We start from the raw sequence: 25,244 nt of genomic DNA on the forward strand, positions 1-25,244 counted from the left end.
CCAAGCTCTTTTGGGGAAATGGCTTTGGAGATACACAAATGAGAACGGGGCTCTATGGTGTAATTTGATCAAAGCTAAGTATGGAGATCAAGAGGGTGGGTGGTGCACGAAGGAGGTCTTGGGCTGTCATGGTGTGGGTCTATGGAAGCATATTCGTAAAGGGTGGAATTTCTTTGCCAAAGGTATTCGTTTTGAGGTGGGGGAGGGTTCGAAAGTCAGATTCTGGCATGATATTTGGTGTGGGGACAACTCTTTGAAGCAAGCTTTTCCGGCCTTATACAGTATTGCCAGACACAAAGAAGCTTGGGTGAAGGATAATTTTATTGGGAGGAATGGGGTTGTTGAGTGGAATGTCATTTTTGTACGATCGGTCCAAGATTGGGAGATGGATTTGATTTCTCCTTTTTTTGATCGGTTGTATTCTTGCAAGGTCTCCCTAGGTAGTGTAGATCGTATTTGCTGGTCTTCGTCCAAGAAGGGCAAGTTCGAGGTTAAGTCGTTCTATAAGGCCTTGTCCATTTCGAATCAAGAGGAGTTTCCTTGGAAGAGCATATGGCGTACTAAGGCGCCTCAACGGGTGGCTTTTTTCGGATGGACTGCGGCCTTAGGCAAAATTTTAACTCATGATACGCTGCGTAAGAGGAACATAGTGGTTATGAAGTGGTGTTGTATGTGCAAGAAGACCAGAGAGTCAGTCGATCACTTGCTTCTCCATTGTGAGCTCGCAAGTGCTCTATGGCACATGATTTTTCAGCGTTTTGGGTTGCATTGGGTCATGCCTTGCAGGGTGAGGGCCTTGTTTGCTAGTTGGTGGTCGGGAGGACGTTCTCGAAGCGCGGTTGTGTGGAAGATGATACCTCTGTGTCTTATGTGGTGTATTTGGAATGAAAGAAATGTTAGATGTTTTGAAAATTCCACTAGGACCATAGAGGAATTGACTCATTTCTTCCTCTTTACTCTTTACTCTTGGACGGCCGCTTGGCTAGCTCCTTTAGTGATTAGTTTCTCTGATTTTCTTTTTCATTTCTTCCCCTCCTAGGCGTTCTCTATTTATACTTCCCGTGTATATGGGTTGCGCCCCTCTGCGCTCTTTTTATATATCATCATTACTTATAAAAAAAAAATGACATCTGAGTAGACCTTTTGGTTTGGCAAGAAGTGTCCGTGGCAGATTCTTATGTGCTAGTTGAGAGAATGGAGAGGTGAGGGTTGAGGGCTATTCCGAGTTTGTGCTTAACGTGATGGGAGCCGCTCCTATTTTGGGGTTGTCTTTTGGGGGTGATGAGAAAAGACTCATAGATCTTTTTTTTGTCATTGAAGAGGGTCAGTTTCTTGAAGATGAGGCTTCTGCTTCTAAACTTAAGGGGAAGAGGGAGCTTAAAAATTTGATATGCTCCATTAATTTTGATGCTAATGGCAATGGCTCTAGTCGGGGTATAGGCAGGACTAGAGCCTGTTCTCCAGGTTTAGGGCTTTTTTAATTTTTTCTTTTCTAGCATTCTCTTGTATACTTCCTGTGTACTAGGGTTGCCCCCCTTTGCGCTTTTGATATGCAACATTACTTATCAAAAAAAAAAAAAGAAAAAGATTCTTAGGTGCTAGTAGTCATTTTAGTGTAAATGTAGCCTCTATTTAAGTTTGTTGTGAGGTTTGCATGAAAAACATTAGAGAGAAAGAGGAGGCTTGGACATCTTAAGTAACCTACCTCACACATCTTATGATTTAGTCTTTGAAAAATATGACAATGACCAAAATACCCACGAACCCTAACAAACTCTTTTAACACTTCCCCTCAATCTGGAGCATATATATCATATTACCTAGCTTGGGACAAATAAACTCCCGGTTACGATGTAAAGATTTTGTAAACATATCATCTAATTGGTCTTTAGATTTAACAAATGGTGTAGATATATCTCCATTTAGTATTTTGTCTCGGAAGAATGACAATCAGCCTCAATATGTTTGGTCATTTCATGAAAAACTAGGCTAGATGCAATATTTTTTTTGATAAGTAATAATGATATAAAGCAAAGCGCAGAGGGGTGCAATCCACATACATGAGAAGTATAAAGAGAGCGCTTAAGAGGGAGAGAAATGAAAAAGGAAATCAGAAAAACTAATCTCTAAACGAGCAAGCCAAGCGGCCGTTCAAGAGTAAAGAGTAAAGAAGAAAAATGAGTAATTTCCTCTACAGTCCTAGTGGAGTTCTCAAAACATCTTGCATTTCTTTCGTTCCAAATACACCACATAAGATAAAGAGAGATCATCTTCCACACTACCGCGCTTCGAGAACGTCCTCCCGACCACCAGCAATTGAACAAGTCCCTTATCCTGCAAGGCATGACCCAAAGCAACCCAAACTGACTAAAAATTGAGTGCCAAAGAGTACTTGTGATCTCATAGTGGAGAAGAAGATGATCGACTGACTCTCCGGTCTTCTTGCACATACAACACTCCACTACCATAAGGTTTCTCTTCCGCAAATTATCGTGAGTCAAGATTTTGCCTAGGGCCACGGTCCACCCGAAAAAAGCCACTCGCAGAGGCACCTTAGGACGCCAAATACTCTTCCAAGGAAACATCTCATGATCAAAGTTAGACAAGGCCTTGAAGAGCGACCTAACCTCGAACTTACCCTTCTTAGACGAGGACCAACAAATACGATCCATAGTACCTATGGAAATCTTGCAAGAGTATAACCGAACAAAGAAAGAGGAAACCATATCCATCTCCCAATCCTGGACTGGCCGGACAAAAATGACATTCCACTCGACAACCCCATTCCTCCAAGTAAAGTTATCCTTCACCCAAGCTTCTTTGTATCTAGCAATATTGAACAGGGATGGGAAAGCATGCTTCAAAGAAATTTCCCCACACTAAATATCATGCCAGAAACGAACTTTCGAACCCACCCCCACTTCAAACCGAATACCTTTGGCAAAGGAGTTCCAACCTTGTCGAATATGCTTCCATAAACCCAACCCATGAGAGCCCGAAACCTCCTTTGTGCACCACCCACCATCTTGGTCTTCATACTTAGCTTTGATAATCTTGTACCAAAGAGCTTCACTCTCATTCACATATCTCCAAAGCCATTTCCCCAAGAGAGCTTGATTAAACTGATGCATCTTTCAAATGCCCAGACCACCGGAGCGCAGGGGACGACAGACTTGATTCCAACTTACAAGATGCAACTTAGGCTCATCTCCCATCCCTCCCCTCAAGAAATCTCTTTGGATTTTCTCAAGCGTTTTTGCTACACATGGGAATTGGAAACAAAGACAACAAGTAAGTCGGAAGATTAGACAATGTACTCTTAATGAGAGTTAAATGGCCTCCCTTAGAGAGATACATTCTCTTCCAACTTGCCATCTGACGCTCCATCTTTTTGATCATATCATTCCACATGGCCGTTTCCTTATACGACGCCCCAAGAGGCAGACCCAAATACTTCATAGGCATATCGGCAACACTACACCCAAGGATATTAGCTAAAGCCCCAATGTTCTCCACCTCACCAATAGCCACAATCTTTGACTTTCCCAGATTAACTCTCAACCCCGAAACAGCTTCAAAACATAAAAGAATGAGGCGCACATACCGGATTTGCTCGAGAGAAGCTTCACAAAAAATCAGAGTATCTGCAGCAAATAACGAGTGAGAAACCACCAACTTCGAGAAGACCCTATCTCCCACCAAAAATCCAGTCAAAAGGCCTTGGTCAACCGTCACATTCACCATCTTACTCAAGGCCTCCATAACAAGGATGGAGAATCTTACTGAATTCCCCTCGAACTGTTAAAGAAGCCTTCAGGAGAACCATTCACAAGGATGGAGAATCTTACCGATGTCATACACCACTCTATCCAAGCCCTCCACCTCTCGCCAAAACCGCATCGATGCAGCAAATACAAAACAAAGTCCCAATTTACATGGTCATAAGCCTTTTCCAAGTCCAATTTACAAAGAACACCTAGCACCCTTGATTTCATACGGACTATCCACACATTCATTTGCAATGAGCACAGAATCTAGGATTTGACGACCCCTGATGAAAGTATTTTGAGAGTTGGAAATGATCTTACCCAAAACAGTTCTCATCCTATTGGCGAGTACCTTAGAAACAATTTTGTATACCCCTCCCACCAAGTTGATGGGCCGAAAATCCTTCATCTCCACCGCATCCGCCTTTTTCGGAATCAAGGAAATAAAAGTTGCATTCAAGCTCTTCACCAATTGACGTCTATGATGGAACTCAACAAAAACCGCCATAACATCATGTTTAATTACACCCCAACAAGCTTGAAAGAAAGCCATGGAAAAGCCATCTGGGCCCAGTGCCTTATCACCCTCCATACCTTTTACCACCTCCCATACCTCCTTTTCCTCAAAATCTCTTTCTAACCACCTATTATCCTCCTCATCAATGGACAAGAAGGGCTGGTTATCCATCCTAGTTCTCCAAGTGCTTTGTTCCGAGTATAAGCTTTGATAATATTGCACAATGTGATCTTTTACCTCCGCTGGATCGTCAGATAAGACACCATTAATACGAAGCCCTTCCACACGATTGTGCCTTCGATGAGAATTAGCCACCTTGTGAAAAAACCGAGTATTTTGATCCCCCTCCTTGAGCCACAAAGCTCTCGATTTTTGGCGCCAATGAATTTCTTCACACAACAATGTATTCTCCTATTCTTTCGACATATTCGCCTTTCTAATCTTCTCCTCTTGAACTAAGCCTCTCGATTCTGCCAACTGATCCAACTCCTGAATTCCACCCAACAATTCCTTCTTTTTCCTCCCAATATCACCAAACACCTCCTCATTCCACTTTTTCAGATCCACTTTAAGGGATTTCAGCTTATTAGCTAACACAAAACTAGGCAAGCCTTCAAACGAATAAGACCTCCACAAAGAACTAACCTTGTCAACAAAACCTTCGGATTTAAGCCACATATTTTCAAATTTGAAACACTTAGTACCTCCGCAGGGAGCCCCACAGTCCAATAATAAAGGGAAATGATCGGAGAGCAGGCGTTGAAGTCTTCTTTGTGACACCGCTGGGTAATGATCTTCCCAATCCGAGGAGAGCAAGAACCGGTCAATTCTAGACCAAATCTCATTCTCTTGATTATTAGACCAAGTAAATTGACCTCCCATCATCGGAATATCCACCAAATTGTTCTCTGATATGAAGTCCGAGAAATCCATCATGCCAGAAGAATAATAAGAGACACTAGAGCGCTCGGTAGGAAATCAAACAATATTAAAATCCCCACTAATACACCAAGGGATCTCCCACACATTCATCAAACCAGCTAGCTCTTCCAAAAGGACCCTTCTCTCGACATCATCATTCGGACCATACACCCCCCCAAACGCCCAAACCAAATTATCCTCCACATTTTGAAAGGAGCACGCCAGGGTGAAAGGCCCCACACACTCCTCCTTACACTCAACCACCCTCCTATCCCACATCAGTAACATCCCCCCCGACAAACCATTAGATCCCTTATACATCCACCCCACATGTTGACCTCCCCAATGACTATGGTCCACTTCACGGGAAATAGCCTCCATCTTAGTCTCAATCAAGCACACTATATCTACTTTCCATTTTGTCAAGAGACCCCTAATCCTCAGCCTTTTTTTGAGGGCATTCAACCCTCTTACATTCCATATAACGATGTTAAGCTTCATAATCCACCAATCGACCCCTCCCTCGACCCCTACCTTGCATAGTTTCCATCTGGCCCCTTTCAATAATATGAGAACAACCTGACTCCTTTAGCTCCTTAAATCCTTTAAGAGCAGGATCATTGGCATAAAAGCCTCCCAAATTAGAATCAAACTGCACTCTAGAAGCTTCAATAGAATTGAACAAACCCGCCAACTCCTTCTTTTTCCCCTCATCAGATACACCAATTTTAGGGCAACACTTGAGGCATCTTTCAACTACCTAGCTGGAGGAATCCTTCTCTGACCCTAATTCCTCCATCCCATCTGTTTCTGAGATACTGTCTGTGCCTAATCCAGGCCTAGTAAACTCCATCACCGGCACACGTTCAACACCTTCCTGTCCAACAGGAAGCGACGATCCCAGACTCAATGCCTCCCCCTGGGGAGCCTCCAGCAAACAGCCCCCTACAACCACCCCAGTATTCAGACGAGACGAAATTTCCGACAAAAATTGAACCCTGGCCGAGCCCAAGCCCTCCCCAGCCTCGCCCGGTCTCCAAAGGACACTTCGGCGAGCTCTGAGAATTCTCCGGCGAAGATTGCGTTTTCGGCACCCTCTGAGTAGATGTCGGCTTCGACCCATGGATCCCTTTCCCCTGCCCACCAGCCGAAGAAGAAGCTTCTAGCAAGCCCACCAGTGCTGTGTCCCAAACCTGCGACCCAGTCTTCTTCCTCCTAGAAGTCAACAGAGTTTTACCCTTATCGGTGGGCTGAGCCGCGATCGCTGATCTTAAAGGGTCCCTGTTGTTGGGCTTCTCACCAGCCAAAAACCCATCACCGCCCTAGGCAGAAGAGTCGAAAACCACCGTGGGTGCTCCTCCATTTGCTGACCCAGACCCACCTCCCGCGGGTAGGGCCCTTCCGGCCAAAGACGACATGCTTGCCGAGCTTGCCATGGATGGTCGCAGGCCCTTTGGGGCTTTCTGTGTCTCCAGCATCGGAATCAAGACGTCTGAGGATATAAATCCTTTTGGTTTAGTGTGATTTGGTCTATTGTTAAAGCCCACGCCTGGGCCCAAACCACCTTTGGGCTTAAAAGCCACTTTCTTTTTCACCTTAAGCCTTTTAGTGGTTTTTGTAACTTTGCCCTCCAGCCCAATCTTCTCCTTCCCTTTTGATGCTGATTTCTGCTGAACAACCAATTCTCTAACTCCCTGCCCAAGCCCATTGTCCTCTTGTAACTTAATCACCAAATCTACCTTTGTCAGCCCCACGTCACACTCCCATTTCAGTCTTCTCAACGACTCCCTAACGTTGAGGAGCTCGAGACTTGCATCAGAGTAGGTCTGCCCAGCATGGCTCCCCTTCCCCGCCCGTCCCTTCATGTGGTCAGGACCTGAAAACGATGCAGACCACGTCGCAGGCATTTGGGAACTACTCGCTAGATCTCTAAACAACACCCCCATTCTATCTCCATCCTTCAAACTGCGCGTTCCAGCCTCTGCAGGTCCTTGGACCGACCTTGCCGGACAGTGAAACTCCGTCGGAACCACCCCGGAATCACCTTGAAACCTCGCCGATACATGGGTCTTCGTTGGAACCCGCGCTTGCTTTCCATAAACATGGACTTGCCTTTCCATATCTACAGGAGCTTCTTTCAGCCACCTTGGGACCTTGGCTACCGGTTCTGGAAAAGAATTGAAACATTCCTCTGTTGGCTTCAACGATAACCTCAATGTCTCCGCGTAACTCCTCCTTTCCTTCATCACCTTGGCGCTCTTGCCTTCCCTGACCACTCGAAGATCACTGACCGCTCGATGCTCATGGAGGGATGAGTTTGCCATTCGCATTACCACGATGAAACGTTCCCACCCTATCCCACGACGTCCTTCTGGAATGATGACCGAGCCGCATCTTCTTCTACCATCAAATTCCTCCACCGTCAGAAAATATCTATGCCTATTAGAGCATTTCTGAGCGATAATTCTAGGGTACCCAGCTCTAGATTGATCCCAAAAGACTTCAGAGTTATCCACTGCCACCAATTCCTCCACTATTCGCACCAACCAAGCTAGCTCATCCTTCTGCATGAAAATGGATGTTTTGAACCTTTTACTTCTCTCAAAAATCCTCACCCCTGACGCCCCTTCCTTAAGCAACACTTCAAAATCCTTGGACTCCACGGACCAACTTCTTGATCCAGCCATGACGTTCACCAAACAGCTAAAACTATCCCGACCAGCTCTCACGCGCCACCCACGCGCCGACACTCAGGCGGAAGTGGATGAGAGAGAAGAGAGTGGCATACTATCACAAAATTAGATGCAATATGTAAAGCAACTTTATTATCACAAAATTATAGGAGAGGTGTAGGAGCTGAGAACCCAATCTCTTGAAGAAAATGTTGTAATCATGTAAACTGAATAGTAGTATGAGCCATTGCCCTGAACTTTGCTTCAACATTAGATTGCGCCACTAGTGTCTGTTTCTTATTCTTCCAAGTTAGAAGATTTCGCCTAAGAATGTGCAAGGAGTAGCAGACCGTCCATTTGAAGGAGAATCTGCCCAATTTGCATCAGTAAAACTTTCTGCCTAAAGATGTCCATTCGGTCTCTATACTATCCCAAGACAAGGGCCTCTCTTCAAATGCCGAACACTACAAGTGGCAGCTTTTATTTTTTTGATAATTAATGTGAGTATTATTGAAAAAGCGCAGAGGGGTGCAACTCTAGTGCAAATATATACAAGAGAACCTCTACTGAATATACAAAGAGCACATATTCAAGAACTCTTCTATAGTCGGGACATCAATATGGTGGTAAGCCAACGCCCACAAGTATAGCATAGAGATCATACTCTTCCTTCCTCACCCCATCCACCGAACACTCCTTATCCTCAAAAGTTTGTGCATTCCTCTCCCGCCATATACACCAAGTGATGCACAAAGGAACCATCCTCCAAATAACTTTAGAGCCCCCCCCCCCCCGGCGATTCCAGCAAGCAAGCAAGTCGAGGAGCCTTTGCGGCATAACCCACTCAATACCAAACAAAGTAAAGATATAGTGCCATTGCCGAGTGGCCACTTCATAATGGATCAATGAATGATCTACAGATTTTCCATTCTTCTTACACATACAACACCATTTTACTACCACAATACTCCTTTTTTGCAAATTGTCATGTGTCAGAATTTTGCTGAGAGCCGTAGTACACTCAAAAAATGCCACTCGCGGCGGCACCTTAGAGCGCTAAATACTCTTCCATGGAAACACCTCATAAGCTAGAATGGACAAGGTCTTATAGAACGACTTCACCTCAAACATACCTTTTTTAGATGGGGACCAACGAATCTGATCTACATTACCATGATCTTAGAAGAGTACAGTAGTTCAAAGAAAGATGATATCACATCCAACTCCCAATCCTAGACGGATCGCACAAAGATGACATTCCACTCAACAACCCCATTCCTCCACATAAAATTATCCTTCACCCACGCTTCTTTGTACCTTGCAATACTAAACAAGGAAGGGAAAGCATGCTTCAATGGCTGATTATCACACCACGTATCATGCCAGAAGAGAACTTTCGATCCTAGCCCCACCTCAAACCTCACACCTTTTGCAAAAGTATCCCATCCTCGTCTAATATGCTTCCACAAACCCACACTATAAGGCCCCGACACCTCCTTCGAACACCACCCACCATCTTGATCTTCATACTTAGCTTTTATTATCTTATACCAAAGCGCCTCGCTCTCTGTCGCATATCTCCATAGCCATTTCCCCAAAAGAGCTTGGTTGAACTTATGAACATTTTGAATGCCTAGACTACTGGCCCCTAAAGGACGACCAATTTGGTTCCAGTTAACAAGATGCAGTTTTTGTTCATCTCCCATTCCTCCTCATAGAAAATCTCTTTGAATCTTCTCAATCCTATTGGCCACACTCATAGGAACCGGAAACAAGGATAAGTAATAAGTCGGAAGATTAGACAACGTACCCTTTATAAGGGTTAACCGACCTCCCTTTGATTGGTACAATTTCTTCCAACCTGCCAACCGACGTTCCATCTCCTCTATCACACCATTCCACATAGATGCAGCCTTGTATGTAGCCCCTAATGGCAAACCCAAATACTTCAAAGGCAAAGCCGCAACACTACACCCAAGAAAATTAGCCAAAGTCCCAATGTTTCCCACTTCTCCTATAGCAACCATTTCCGATTTACCAAAATTAACTTTTAGCCCTGAAACAACCTCAAAGCATAAAAGGATAAGGCGCACATAACGGATTTGCTCAGGATATGCTTCACAGAAAATCAAAGTATAATTAGCAAATAAAGAATGAGAAACCACCAAATCTGAAATGACCCTTCCTCCCACAGAGAAACCTGATAATAAACCTTGCTCTAGTGTTGCATTCACCATCCTACTCAAAGCTTCCATAATCAGCACAAACAGTAACGGTGAAAGCGGGTCCCCTTGCCGTATTCCCCGCGAACTATTAAAGAAACCCTCCGGAGTTCCATTTACCACGATGGAGAATCTAACCGACGAAATACACCACTCTATCCACTCCCTCCATCTCTCTCCGAAACCAAACTGTTTCAGTAAATACAATAAGAACTCCCAGTTAACATGGTCATAAGCTTTTTCCAAATCCAGCTCGCAAATAACACCTGGCGCACCTAATCGCATACGACTATCCAAACATTCATTAGCAATGAGCACAGAGTCTAAAATTTGCCGACCACCAATTAAAGTCATTTTGAGAGTTAGAGATGATCTTTCCCAATACAGTTTTCATTCTAGTGGCCAGAACCTTGGGTAGAATTTTAGACATCCCTCCCACCAAGCTAATAGGCCGAAAATCCTTCATCTCCACCGCATCCGCCTTTTTCGGAACCAAGGACACAAAAGTTACATTCAAACTCTTCTCTAACTGCTGTCTTCGGTGGAATTCAGAAAAAACAGCCATACCATCATGTTTCACCACAGCCCAACAAGATTGAAAAAAAGCAATGGTGAACCCATCCGGTCCTAATGCCTTGTCACCCTCCATGCCTTTTACCACCTCTCAAACCCCCTTTTCCTCAAAATCTCTTTCTAATCAATTTTTCTCCTCCTCATCAATGGACGAAAAAATTTGATTCTCCATTCTAGGTCTCCAAGTACTTCGCTCCGAATATAAACTTCGATAGAATTGCACAATATGCTCTTTTACCTCGGTCGGTTTATGGGACAAAGCACCATCGATACGTAACGGTTCCACATGATTATACCTACGATGGGAATTGGCCAACTTGTGAAAAAACCGAGTGTTACTATCCCCCCCTTCTGCCATAATGCTCTTGATTTTTGTCGCCAATGAATTTTCTCGCACAACAAGATATTCTCCAGTTCTCTCGACATTTAGCCATTTTAGTCTTTTCTTCCTTTACTAGTCCCCTATTCTCTGCGAAAACATCCATTTCCTGGATACCTTCCAACAACTCCTTTTTTTTCTCCCAATATCACCAAACACCTCGTTCCATTTTTTCAAATCCAGCTTAAGGGATTTCAGCTTATTAGCCAAAACAAAACTCGGTAAGCCATCAAACGTATACGAATCCCACCAAAACTTAACCTTGTCAACAAAGCCTTCATGCTTTAACCACATGGGACCTCCCACACACTAGAACGCTCACTAGGAAAACGAACTATATTAAAATCCCCACCAATACACCATGGGACCTCCCACACACTCATCAAACCAGCCAACTCCTCCCAAAGGATCCTCCTCTCCACATCATTATTCGGGCCATACACCCCCCCCAAATGCCCATTCAAAATGGTCCTTCGCATTCTGAAAAGAACAAGCCAATGTGTAACACCCCATACATTCCTCCTTTTTCTCAACCACCCTCCTATCCCACATCAACAAAATGCCTCCTAGCGCCCCATTGGCCCCCTTATACATCCAACCCACATATTGGCCTCCCCATAAATTGCGTACCATCTCCTTGGATATAAAATCCATCTTAGTCTCGATCGGACACACAATATCCACTTTCCATTCTTTTAAGAGACCCCTAATCCGCAATCTTTTCTTGAAGGCATTCAACCCTCACACATTCCATGCAATGATTTTTGGCTTCATAAACCACCATGTTGACCCCTCCCTCTTCCCTTGCCTTGCTGGACTTTCGACAAGCCCCTATCATAATTTACGAAGCAATCTAATCTCTTAAGCTCCCTACTTCCTCTGGGGGTACGAGCATTGGTGGAAATATCCTCCAAATCTATAACTAGCTGTTTTCTAGCATCTTCAATATCCTTAAATAACATCTCCATTTTATCCTCTTCCCCCTCACATATCACTCCCACTTTGGGATAAAAATCTATACAACTATCAATTATCAATTACCCAGCTATTGGAGACCTTGTCTGGAATTTTCTCCTCCAAACTTGCTTCCCCATTCCACGAAATTACCCACCACCAAATTCCCCTCGGTTTCCACCACACATGGACTTGACCCATCCTCAAAAGATGACCCTACCTTCAGAGAAGTCTGTCGGAAGCTTCTGCACCCCCCTAGAGGGTTGTCGCACCTCACCATTCTTTGCAGCTTCGTCAGACTCTGTTGGAGAATGAGCGGTCTCCAGTGCATTGTTTCGGCTTCTCTCCAAGCTACCCTCCACCACCAGATTTTGATCCAAATCCGCCCTGGAACGCTGCCCCTCCATAATTTCACCCATATCAGCTTCCTCAGGTGCTATCGGAGGCGTGGAGAACACCTGCCTCGCTTCCAGCGAACAGTTGTGGCGGGCATGCTTCTCGCTGCTCCGATGACTCACCGGACTTTGTTGCTTCTGCTCCATATCCTAACTGGCCTTGTCAGAACCTACCAAAACTTGCCGCTCCTCCATCGAACTTCTCCAACAATTCTCCAGTACTTTCTCCCTCTTCGGCATCTTCTTTTCTGGGCTGTCTGGGTCAAACTTTCTGCCTACATCTGGGAGAGACTACAGCGCACTACTCCGGCTGGTCTCTGGTGACTTCTCTGGCATCGGCTGGACACGTCTCACCCTCTGCTTCACCCACCAAAATGCCCCTGCCCTAGGCTTCCTTCGATAATAAGTTTTGTTATAGTATTTGATGGGCTGCCTGCAGGAAGGCCCACTGTCACTAGACCCCATATTATCATGCTTCTTTTCTGGGCCCAATTGATTCGTGACGCCACCCTTACCATTTTTAAGGTCCACAAGGTCAGTTCCCTCTTCCACGCAATCCATCCCAAATTTCTGGACGTATCTTTCCATCTTGCCTTGAAAAGCTTCCAGAAGATCTCTCATTAATTTCATATTGATGACTCCTTCATCCACAAGTTCCACCAGCTCATTCCATTTTGAAACTGCATGAATCTCAGCCTCCTTGATCTTCTCCTTTCCTTTCTCAACCTTTTCAACGGTTTCCTTACTGAGCACCTCTTCTGAATTTCCCATCTTGCCCTCCACCCTTACCTCTGGTACGGTCTCTAATCTCTCCCCCTCCACCACATCGGCAAACGTCCGCCTAGGAACCACTGCTCGTGTCTGTACTGGTGTCTTCTTCACATTTGCATCCCTTACTTGATTTAGATGATTCACTAGCCGCCCCATTTGTGAGATACAATGTCTCCAACCCTGCCCTTCATGCCCCTCCGGGATTACAACAAAGTTGTGTCTCCCTCCACGGCCATATTTAGTTATCTCCATGAATTTCCCATACTTGTTCATCCTTTTCTGTAGAAACATAACTGAATCGCCCATTCGATGATCTCTGCATGTACCAATTCCCGTCGCTTCCGACACCAACTCATTCATCATCTTGAGTAACCATACCAATCTCGTTACTCCCATGACGACTGTACTTAAATTCAATCTTCCCCATTCCGTCAACTTGATATTCTGACTCCCATCGCCTAAACGTAACTCGTACGATTTTGATTCCACGTAAAAATAGCCCACGTAACCCATCGTAAAATAACAATCACATTAACTGAAAGCTTACTACTACAAGTGACAGCTTCCCCGTGTGTAACCCTTAATTCTAACTTCTTCTTTTTTTCCCTGGTCAACCCTTAATGATAACTTGAAAATGAACTTTGATTACCTAGATCTAGATGGACCAGGATCCTCTCCATTTCAAATGAAATGGAGGGGATCCATTTAGTTAAAACAAGTGGGCATTTTTGTCCAAAACAAATATTTTGGACAAGTTTTGGAGAAAATGGCCTCTTGTTTTAACTAAAAGGATCCTTCTCCGATCTTAGATCTAGATGACATGTATATGATAGATGTCATCAGTCCACCTTTACAGCCAACATAGAAGATCTGCTTGAGAATGAAGATTGCTACCATAGAGAGAAAAATATCAAACTTGGTGTTAATTTTGAAATGACAGAAGGCTATCATGCGAAATTGCGAACATGTGGCCAAAGTTGGGAAGAATTGGGCTGCAAGCAGAAAGTTGATGAAGTAGGCCAAAGTTTGTTATGCTTCTTACAAGTAATTTAGCAATTCATTTTAACATTAGAACATCTCTAACTCACTAAGAGGACAAAATTCTACATAGGAGTAAGAGAAACAATTCCTTTAAGATTCCCAATACCAAACATAATGTGGGCATCTCACATTTTCAGGAATCCTGTTAGATTTCTAAGCAAATCAAAATTGAGTACTCATAGACTCCGAGGCATTCAGATTCCCATACATCATATTCTCGGTAGTCTGGATTTTGGATATCCAAAGATATTGTCCCATCTCCCTTATCAAACCTTACAATTATGCATGCAACTTTATGGAAAGCGATATGCTAGTTGAATTCTCTTTCTCACTAATGTAGTGAAAATTCTAGTGACGAGCTCTTGAATTTTTACTTGCTTTTATCTCCCTCGAGCTTTGCTATGATTTATCGCCTAGAAGTGGAGAGTTTTTTTTTTTTTTTTTTGGTTTTGTTTTTCTGAAACTAGTGGTGGGTATTGAGACAATGTTCTTGAAAGTTCTCATTTTGTTTTCCTTACATGCTTAACCTTTATTTTGTAGGAGTCCCGTCGATGCTTTGACAAAGCTGTAGATGGTTATGATCAGGTATTGAAAATTCCATTGAATTCTTCTTGTGTGAGAATCTGTTGGTTGGATTGTGAAATTTGTAATACTCAAAAATGATGATTTCAGTTTAATATTCCCCTGTAGTTGATGAGATGCTTTTGTTTTTTGGTGCTTCTCGGCACATTTGACTATATCATGGCTCTTCTCCCCTTCTAACTTGCAAACTTTATGATAGCCTCTTGGAGTATCTATTTGTTGTTTTATTTTTCATCTGGTTTTGCGTTCATTCCCATGTATGTGGTATTGTAACAATGGAGGATCTAAGAGAGAAGGCACATGTGTGTTTTGGCATTGTATTGAAGGAAAAGGGGACAATTATGTGAATCAAAATGCTAGATGATGAGTAGTGTACGAGAAGTGTTTTCTTGAATGTGAATAGAGCTACCTTTTGAAATCTATTTTTTTTCTTTGAATTTTGCTTATGGTGGAATTGATTCGGAAATTGTTAGAAACAAAATACAAAGAAATTTGGTAATGTCTTACACATATTTTGGATCTTGTATTCTCATCATGTAAGGAAATTATTTCTTTTAGTATTCCTTGAGATAGAATTAAAAGTCTGTAAGATAAACCAAGGACAGGTTGGCTATCTCCTCCTTATATGTAATATTTGCTTTTATCAGTGCAGCAGAAATCAGGGGTTCTTAGAAAATAAATTTCTCCTTTATCTTATAGTTTGAAGGAGTTTCCTTCAAACATCACTTAAGGAGCTTTCAAGGGCCTTGGATGCATTGAGAGAAGTCCAAGACATTGCCTGGTATATCTTTGCCAAATTCTTATATTCCTTCTTCCTTAACTGCATGTATCCATCCTACCTAAAACCTTTAATTTCTTTCTTTCTTGACCCCTCATCCCATTCTTCATCACTATGGGGTGGGGCTGCGAAAGTGTATGGTGTCTATGGTGGGGAGATAGCTGGAGGTCAGGATAGAGTTAGTGGATCACCTTTCTTTCATTTTTCAGTTGCTTGGAAGCTGTAATGTTTTATCCACTCTAATTTGGGACACTAGAGTAAGTTTCTGAGTTGCTTTTAATTGGCATGAGAGGTTTGGCAGTAATAGCAGTCAAACAAGTCTGGATCTACTCCTTTAAGCCATTGGTGGTGCTTAGGGGTGGCCACATTTAATAAACGTTTTTTTTTTTGGTTTTTTTGATAAGTTATAGTCATTTAATAAACCTTTAATGTAATGGAAAATTCTTGGAGCTTAAAACCACCCATTTAAGAACTTTATATGGGTAACTTAAAAAAAATGAACTTCATATGGATATATGGGGGGATTCTAGCTCCTCATCTTTGTTGCTTGAGAATTTTCACATCGATGTAGTCTTTCTTGTATATCTCTTATGTTGTTGCATTTCAAAGACGTTATGTATATGAATTTACATAGTTATCCATGTGTATGTGTTTTTGTATTACTAGGCACGGGAAAAGTTTGTGTCTTTGAAGAAAAATACAAGAGGAGACATTGTTGCAGAACTAGAAGAGGTATGCTTTGTATTTATTTTGACATTAGTAACTCATTCGTGAACAAAAATATCCATTTTGACTATATTTTATATAACCTCTATTTGTGGATCTTTTTTCTTGACTGGTTGTCTTCTATTGCACTTGCTTATTTAAGTGTTGTCTGCCGGTAATAAGTATAGTTGTTCATAGTATAACATCAATTATCTTAATATCAGGCACTTATTGCCATTATTGTGATTTAACGTGGGAGGATTTGATTGTCACTGCACATATTATATATGGTGGTTTTGCTAGGCAAAAATCACAGCACTCAGCTTCAAAAGTTTAACCCCTTCATCAACCATGTTGATGATGGGCTGGAGGGTGGGACATTTCTCTCTAAGCCTTTTATCATCATCATCATCGTGCTAGATGGGTGGGACATTTCATCAACCATGCTAGATGCTTTGAAAACTCCACTAGGACCATAGAGGAATTGACCCATTTCTTCTTCTTTACTTTGTATTCCTGGACAGCCGCTTGGCTTGCTCCTATAGGAATCAGTTTCTCTGATTTCCTCTTTCATTTTTCTCCCTCTTAGGCGCTCTCTTTTATACTTCCCGTGTATGTGGGTTGCGCCCCTCTGCGCTTTTTATATCATTATTACTTATCAAAAAAAAAAATCATCGTGCTTATTTAATTATGAATTCTTCTCTTCACTATCTTAAAAAAGCACTCTATCCAGTTTGCCTACTTATTATTTGTCCATGTTCCCCATTCCGATTGTGTGACTAAAAAGATTGAAAAACTACCATTTCTAGTATGATTCATACAATTGTAAAATGAGACACATCTCAGTACAGGAAAGTTGAACCACCCAAGCAGGGAATCATTCTGACTAGTTTCATGAAGATTTGTTTTACTCTCTCTCTCTCTCTCTCTCTCGTGTGAGGTGAGGGACGGCGGGTGAGTAGGTACGGGGAGGAAATGCCAGGCTTGGGCAGAACAGTGTCAGAGATGGACGAAGAGCAGATTGAGCAAGATTTCAATAGGGAGGCTGCACAGGGGAACGTATTGAATATGGCACTGATGGCAATAGGGCGGAGGGCTGTTCTGAGCTGCAGGAGTTGCTCTGAATCCCCTAAGATGCTGGTGGACCCCAATGGACAGCAAGCCAATTGTTTCAGAACGATCAATTTTTTTGTCGAAGGGGAAAACGCCCAACCAGATGATGCAATGGATTCAAATAGGAGAAGCTTCTATGTGGATAGTCAGCAAAATTATGAAGTATGTGACCCTAGCACATATTCTGTCATTGGAAAATCTGTCCTTGGAGACAAGCAGCTCACTGGCATGGAATTGATACAGTTTCAGGATGAAGAAGTGGATTGTGAGCCCTTGGTAGTGCAAAGGGGGGACATGCTGGAGGGTGAGTTGAATAAGAAAGAGGCTTGTGAATGGGTTGTGGAAAGAGTGAAAGGTTTTTTCCCTGTAGTTGGGTTGTCACTTGAAGGGCATGAGGAAGAGATAATGGTGCTGGTTAGATCAATTGAAGTTGACCGTAAGAACAAAACAAGTCCTCCGGTGGCGGACACAGTAGTGGAACCTCCATCAACAACTCCAAAGGTAAACGAGAGTTACAAAGTTTGTCATGTTCTATTAATTATGATGGCAAGAAAGGGACTGCAACCAAGGGGAATGGAAAAGGGAGGGGCTCAATGGTTGTTTAATGAAGCCAAAAATTTTAACTTGGAACGTAGGGGGGCTGAACTTGGGGGAAAAAATAATGAAGATAAAAGGCCTTATAGGGAAGTGGAAAGTGGATATTGTGTGCTTACAAGAAACTAAATTGCAGCAAGTTACTAGAGAGATAGCAAGGAGCTTGTCGGGTTGTTCTGATATGGATTGGTGTTATGTAGGGTCTCAAGGAGCTTCCGAAGGTATTTTGCTGATGTGGGATAGAAGGGTGGTGGAAAAGTTGGAGGTTTGTGTGGGGCGTTTTATCATTGCATGCTCTTTCCGAAGTGTCAGTGATAACTTTGAATGGGCATTTGTAGGTGTGTATGGTCCCAATTAGGGCTGTTAAGTGAGCGAAACGTCTCGCGAGCAAGCTCGGGCTTGGCTCGCATAAGCTCAGCTCGTGCTCGACTCGAATATTAAATGAAGCGCTTCGTAAACACAAATCCTGGCTTGAATATCAAACGAAGCAAGCTCGGCTCGACTCGGCTAAGCTCGTATAAGGCTCGCCTCTCTTATTAGGCTCGGCTCGTATATTTTTTATTAAGTAACAAATAACAATATATAATCAACATTACTCATTTACTCAATAATAACAAATATATTATATACCTTTGTTTTTTTTGTTATTTATGCATATGTGTGTATATATATTATATATATGTATATATTAATATAAAAACATATATATATATATATAAGAAATATATGATATTATCATTAATCATTTTATCATATGATATAATCATATAGTACAACCGTACAAGTTATTGTGTCATTTAATACAAATATTATAATTAGATAGTTTATACTTTGGAAATTGGAATCGTATATATCACATAATCATTAATCATATATCACATATGCCAAAGGCATCCGTTTTGAGGTGGGGGTGGGTTCGAAAGTTCGTTTTTGGCATGATATTTGGTGTGGGGATTCCGCTTTGAAGCATACTTTCCCGTCCTTGTTCAACATCGCCACACATAAAGAAGCTTGGGTGAAAGATAACTTCATGTGGAGGAGTGGGGTGGTCGAGTGGAATGTCATTTTTGTGTGGCCCGTACAGGACTGGGAGATGGATTTGATTTCTTCTTTCTTGGACCGGTTGTACTCTTGCAAGATATCCACAGGTTCTGTGGATCGTATTCAATGGTCATCGTCTAAGAAAGGCAAGTTCGAGGTTAAGTCACTGTTCAAGGCCTTGTCTAATTTAGATCATGAGGTGTTTCCTTGGAAGAGCATTTGGCGTACTAAGGTGCCTATGCGAGTGGCTTTTTTCGGGTGGACTGCGGCCTTAGGCAAGATTTTGACTCACGACACCTTGCGGAAGAGGAACCTAGTGATAGTGGAGTGGTGTTGTATGTGCAAGAAGAATGGAGAGTCAGTAGATCATATTCTTCTCCATTGTGAGACCGCGAGCATACTTTGGCATACTATTTTTGATCGATTTGGGTTGCATTGGGTCATGCCTTGTAAGGTGAGGGGCTTGTTCGATTGTTGGTGGTCGGGAGGACGTTCCCGAAGCGTGGTAGTGTCGAAGATGATTCCTCTGTGTCTCATGTGGTGTATTTGGAATAAAAGGAATGCTAGAAGCTTTGAGAACTCCACTAGGACCATAGAGGAATTGACCCATTTCTTCTTCTTTACTTTGTATTCCTGGACGGCCGCTTGGCTTGCTCCTATAGGGATTAGTTTCTCTGATTTCCTTTTTAATTTTTCTCCCTCTTAGGCGCTCTCTTTTATACTTCCCGTGTATGTGGGTTGCGCCCCTCTGCGCTTTTTATATCATTATTACTTATCAAAAAAAAAAATTATATAATCATATGGTATATTTGCATAAGTTATTGTGTTATTTAATCAATACATTATAATTATATACTTTATTCTTATAAAACATATATGATGTATCACATGATCTTAGATCTAAGATAATATTAATATTAATTGTGAGATAATATGATCATAAAATTTAAGTATGAGTGTACGACAATTAGATTATATGAATTTATTACTTAGAGTTTGAGTATTACTATTAGATTAAATGATTAATAATTAAGTAACTAATGTGTTTCTTATAATTTATACATTATAATCACAATTTACGGTAAGTAAAAACCTAACAATTTGAATTTAAATCATATATCATGAATCGTGATAATGAGAACATATAATATAAGTATATAAGTTATAACAATTAACATTAACCCATTACCCATATAAATTAGATAATGATACAATCATATAACCATATAAGTATATAAATGTTTATATATAAGATACAATATATATTAATATTGACATTATATTATATGCCTCCTGGGCATGAGGATAAACTGCTTAGCCCGTCAGGGGTGAAAGCTCCTGGATTACCTGGTAACTGGTTCTGGCGGGTGGGGTCAATTACCCGTAGGAGTTTGATTAACAGTGAGGATTGTTGTACAGTATGCGTTTGCGACGTGCAATTAATCTGAGTAAAGTTCTCCTACGTTATCAAAAAAAAAAAAATATTGACATTATATACTTGACCGGTGTTAAGCATTAACATTTTAACATATTAACTAAATAATACTATATGTAATATGATAATAGTGATTAGTGTGTGTGAGTGTGTGACATAAAGCGTTTTACGTTGTGATTTAAAAAATACTTAATTATAAGGTTGACATTAATCTGTTATGTTTGTTAATGTTCTTTAGTATTTTAAGGTGCAAAATATTCGGTATGGATGATTTTTGTAATCTAATACACTTAAATTACAAAAAAAAAAAAAAAAGTCGAGCAGGGTTCAGACCCTGTCGAGCAGAGCTCGAGCAGAAGTCAGGCTCGACTCGAGCTCGAGCCTGACTCAAAAATAAACGAGCCGAGCCTAGACAGTCCAAAGCGGGCTCGTTTACACCCCTAGTCTCAATAATAATAAAGATAGGCAACTATTGTAGGATGAATTGGTCGGCATCATGAATTGGTGGGAAGTGCCTTGGTGCATTGGTGGAGATTTTAATGCCATTAGATATCCGAATGAAAGGGTAGGTGCTACGCGGTATGCAACTCCTATGGTGAATTTCTCTAGTTTCATCTTTGATCAAGGCTTGCTAGACATCCCTTTGGTTGTTGGGCAATACACTTGGTCAAATAACCACTGTTGGTCTAGAATTGACAGATTTTTATTATCTCCTGACTGGGAAGAGAAGTTTCCTGATGTGGTTCAACGAAGACTCCCATGCCTATTGTTAGATCACTCTCCTATCTTACTTGATTGTGGGGAAAGGAAGAGAAGAGGAGGCTTAAAGTTTGAGAATATGTGGCTGAAATCAGAAGGGTTTGTGGATAAGGTGAAAATCTGGTGGCAATCTTATCAATTTAATGGGAGTTTGAGTTATGTGCTTGCATGCAAATTTGAAATAAAGAAGAGGAGGGGGGGTGGGGGGGGGGACAAGCTATGGAATAATGAGGTTTTTGGGCATGTCGGGAAGAGAAAGAAGATGTTACTGGAGGATATTAGGAAGCTTGATATTAGTGGGGAAGGTCGGGGGTTGAATGAGGACGAAAGGAGGAGCAAGGAGGAGTTTTCTTCAGAGTTGGAGAGATTATTGTTGTGTGAGGAGATAAGTTGGCGTCAGAAATCATGGGCGCTATGGTTATGGGAGGGAGACAAGAATACCAAATTTTTTCATTGGGTGGAAAAGTCAAACAAAAGAAACAATGCCATTGAGTCTTTAATTATCAATGGTTCTTTGTTTTCGGAGGCCATTGATATCAAGGAGCACATTGTTCAATTCTATACCCAATTTTTTACTGAAAGATGTAGTAGGAGGCCGACACCGAATGGTTTATCCTTTTAGTCTATTGGAAGTGAGGAAGGTTTGTGGTTGGAAAGGGACTTAGAAGAACATGAGGTGTTTGAGGTGGTTAAGGAACTACAAGTTGACAAATCTCCGGGCCCTGATGGCTTTTCATTGGGTTTTGTGCAAACATGTTGGGAAGTAATTAAAGAAGACATAATGGCTGCTTTTCGAGATTCCCACAACAAGGGGAGGTTTCAAAAAAGTCTCAATGCTACATTCATGGCACTCATTCCAAAAAAAGTAGGGGCAGAGGAGTTAAAGGACTTTCGACTTATTAGTTTGGTGGGAATTGTGTACAAATTGATCTCCAAAGTGCTAGCTAATCGGTTGAAAAATGTGTTAGAGAAGACAATATCGAAGTCTCAAAATGCGTATATTAAGGGGAGACAGATTTTAGATTCAGTTTTGATAGCAAATGAATGCATTGACAGCTGGCTTAGATTTGGAGAGTTCGGTTTGTTATGTAAATTGGATTTAGAAAAGGCGTATGATCATGTGAATTGGGAGTTTTTGCTATTCATTTTGTGATGTTGTTTGCTGTTTTATATTTTTTATTTGTTGTGTGGTAGTTGTTTGTTTAATTGTCTCTTTTAATTTCGTGGGTTTGTTAGGCTGTATGTTAGAGGACTGAAAAAGACTTGTAAATGACTAAAAGTTTAATAAATGTTAAGCTTAAAAACCTAACAGAATCTGGCCAGCTTTATTTTTATTTTTAATTGTAATTCATTCTCATTAGAAAAGCTCATAGGGGTGCAACTCTAGTGTATAGGAAATATAGAAGAGAAATTCCTTTTTGCGCATCACATTCCCAACATTTTGTATAAATTGTATGTTAAATTTTGTTTAGCTGGGTTATATTTTTCTAATACTTGGTTGATTTTTAATTATTTATTTATTTAATAACTATTACATTAAGAAAAACAAAGCTACAAGAGGAGAGGGGGTGGGGGACCTCATCAAACATCCCCAAAATAGTCATTATAGTGCAACACACTAAGACTAAAACTAAAATGGGAAATGGATCTAAACAAATCCGGTCCCTTAATTCCTTGACCAAAAGGCCGAGGAAAGGACCACCTTGGAGGTGGTATGTGGTTTTGTCCAAAGATTGGACAGCTGAACGAAGGGTGCATTGCCGGTGACTGTGATGTGGCTATTGATGAAAATCTCTTTTCCCGCATTCTTGTACAAAGGAGCATGCTCTGCAACAGCTCCGAATAAAAGAGAGAACCATTGTCACTTTATTGAGACAGGAGGTGGGGATGGTCTTACATAGGGTAGAGCTAGCTTCCATCTTTTCACAAAAGTAGAGAGAAAGGAGAAAGAAAAAAGGAAAAAGAGAAAGGGAGAGAAGAGAAGATAGAGGTGGAGGAAAAGAGGGGTAATACTCAAGTGGTAAGGGTCTTGGTCTTGGTGGTATTCACATCAGGTATAAGATTTGAATCCCCTTGGGTGCAAAGTGCAAACAATTCCTTTGGGCCAGTCCACCGGTAAAGTCACAGTATTTCTTGATCCGTGTGGAGGGGGCACTTTGCACGGATCCGAGATTTATCTGATAGGAGTGGGTACACGAAGTGGGCTTTGCCTTAGAGAGGTTCCTCTTCATTAAAAAAAAAAATTTATTTATTAGATGTGTACAATAAGATCATATGGTAATAAACGTAACTAATATACTCTCAAAATTGTACCATGTTACCAAATTTCATGGTTAACATGTTCAGCATCTTTTGTTTTGGTAAAGACCGGAAGATATATTTTTTTCCCTACAATAATGTTCTATTGCTGGCACCTTCTTGTTGGCAAAATTTCGGACCTTATCATCCTTATTGGCCCTTATTTTTGACAGGATCTACAGAACTCAAAGTCAGCATTTGAGAGGAGCCGTTTCAATCTAGTACGCCATCTACTTATGAGGATATCTGTTATACTTTTTCCCAAAGTTACTTTTTTTGTCATTCCACTTGTAATGGATTTTCCTTTCTGGTTTAACTTCAGGTAAATTCCCTTATGAATATTGAAGCAAAGAAGAAATACAAGTTCTTGGAATCTATAAGTGCAATGATGGATGCTCATCTGAGATATTTTAAGCTGGTCTGCTTATTTAATTGTTAAATCTTAAACTTTGTACCCATAAATTTGTTTGCCATTTTTGGACTGAAGATATTTGATTGCTATGTGCTTTAGGGATATGAATTACTGAGCCAAATGGAACCATTTATTCACCAGGTATGTCCATGATTTACTTTTCATTTGATAGATTTAATATTTTGAAGATGTACAATATCAAGTACTCATTTAAACAGTTTTCAACAGTTTGTGATTTACATCCTCTGGTCTGTACCTTACACATGTTACACTAGATTGCTGAAATCAGCTTGCATTGAGTTAAACCAAAGAATATTGAATTCAATATGCTAAAATTTGTTCCAAAGAATTGACTATCCATACTAATTCAGGGTGCTGCACGTAATTTGCTTTTAGAATCAGTTGATGTATTATGTTCTCTTCTTCTTTTTCTCCCTCTTAGTCGCTCTCTTGTATACTCCCTGTGTACTAGGGTTGCGCCCCTCTGCGCTTTGATAATGTATTTTTACTTATCAAAAAAAAAAAAGAATCAGTTGATGTATTATGTGTGAGAACATTAAGGGTTCGCCTGTTGGCCATAAGGTTCATGTACATATGCTAATTTATGGGGGTTCTGACCCTCTTCGTTAATACAAAAGTAATGGAATATCAATTATTTTTTATTTGCTTTAAAGATTTTAGGGGAAAGATTGGAAGGTAAAAGAGGTGTAGATATTGAAAAGAAGGTGAGAAAATGCTTGGTTATCAGTGAGCTTGAATAGTCTTTAATGCAAGAGGAGATCAACTAAAGACAGAAGTCTAGGATCCTTTGGCCTAAGGAGGGTGATAAATGTAGTAAGTTATTCTATTGGGTTGCTAACTTGAGTAGGAGATCTAACTCCCTAGAGTCGTTGTCAGTTAACGGTTCTTTATTGTCCAACCAATCTGTTATCAGGAATCATGTTGTCCATTTCTATGAGTCTTTGTTCTCAGAAAAATGCAACTGGAGGCCGAGATTGGACAACCTTGCTTTCGATTCTCTGGATGTGGAGGCTTCTTGTCTTGAGCTTCCATTTGAAGAAAGGGAGGTCTTTGAGGTGGTAAAAGGAATGAATAGAGATAAGGCTCCAGACTGAGACGGGTTCTCTATGGCTTTCTTCCAAGACTGTTGGGATGTGATTAAGGTTGACATTATGGGAGTTTTCTCTGACTTTCATGCTCGTTGTAAGTTTGAAAAAAGCCTTAATGCCACCTTAAGAGCTCTAATTCTGAAAAAGTCTGGGCTTCGGATCTCAAGGGCTTTCGGCCTATTAGGCGTTCTCTTATATACTTTCTG

At 41.3% G+C, this 25,244-nt stretch overlaps 1 protein-coding gene across 2 annotated transcripts in view; it reads left to right on the top strand.

Moving 5' to 3' along the window:
• The window catches only part of LOC132175155 (ADP-ribosylation factor GTPase-activating protein AGD4-like), a 76,477-nt gene that overhangs the window by 25,897 nt on the left and 25,336 nt on the right, over positions 1 to 25,244 (top strand). For both annotated transcript variants that reach the window (XM_059587003.1, XM_059587011.1), the window contains exons 6-10: positions 14,753 to 14,797; positions 16,239 to 16,304; positions 23,691 to 23,738; positions 23,840 to 23,935; positions 24,029 to 24,070. In XM_059587003.1, the coding sequence (XP_059442986.1) occupies positions 14,753 to 14,797; positions 16,239 to 16,304; positions 23,691 to 23,738; positions 23,840 to 23,935; positions 24,029 to 24,070 (297 nt within the window). The remainder of the gene's footprint in view (positions 1 to 14,752; positions 14,798 to 16,238; positions 16,305 to 23,690; positions 23,739 to 23,839; positions 23,936 to 24,028; positions 24,071 to 25,244) is intronic.

The sequence above is a fragment of the Corylus avellana genome, chromosome ca1 (genome assembly GCF_901000735.1).
Source record: "Corylus avellana chromosome ca1, CavTom2PMs-1.0".
NCBI lineage: Eukaryota > Viridiplantae > Streptophyta > Magnoliopsida > Fagales > Betulaceae > Corylus > Corylus avellana.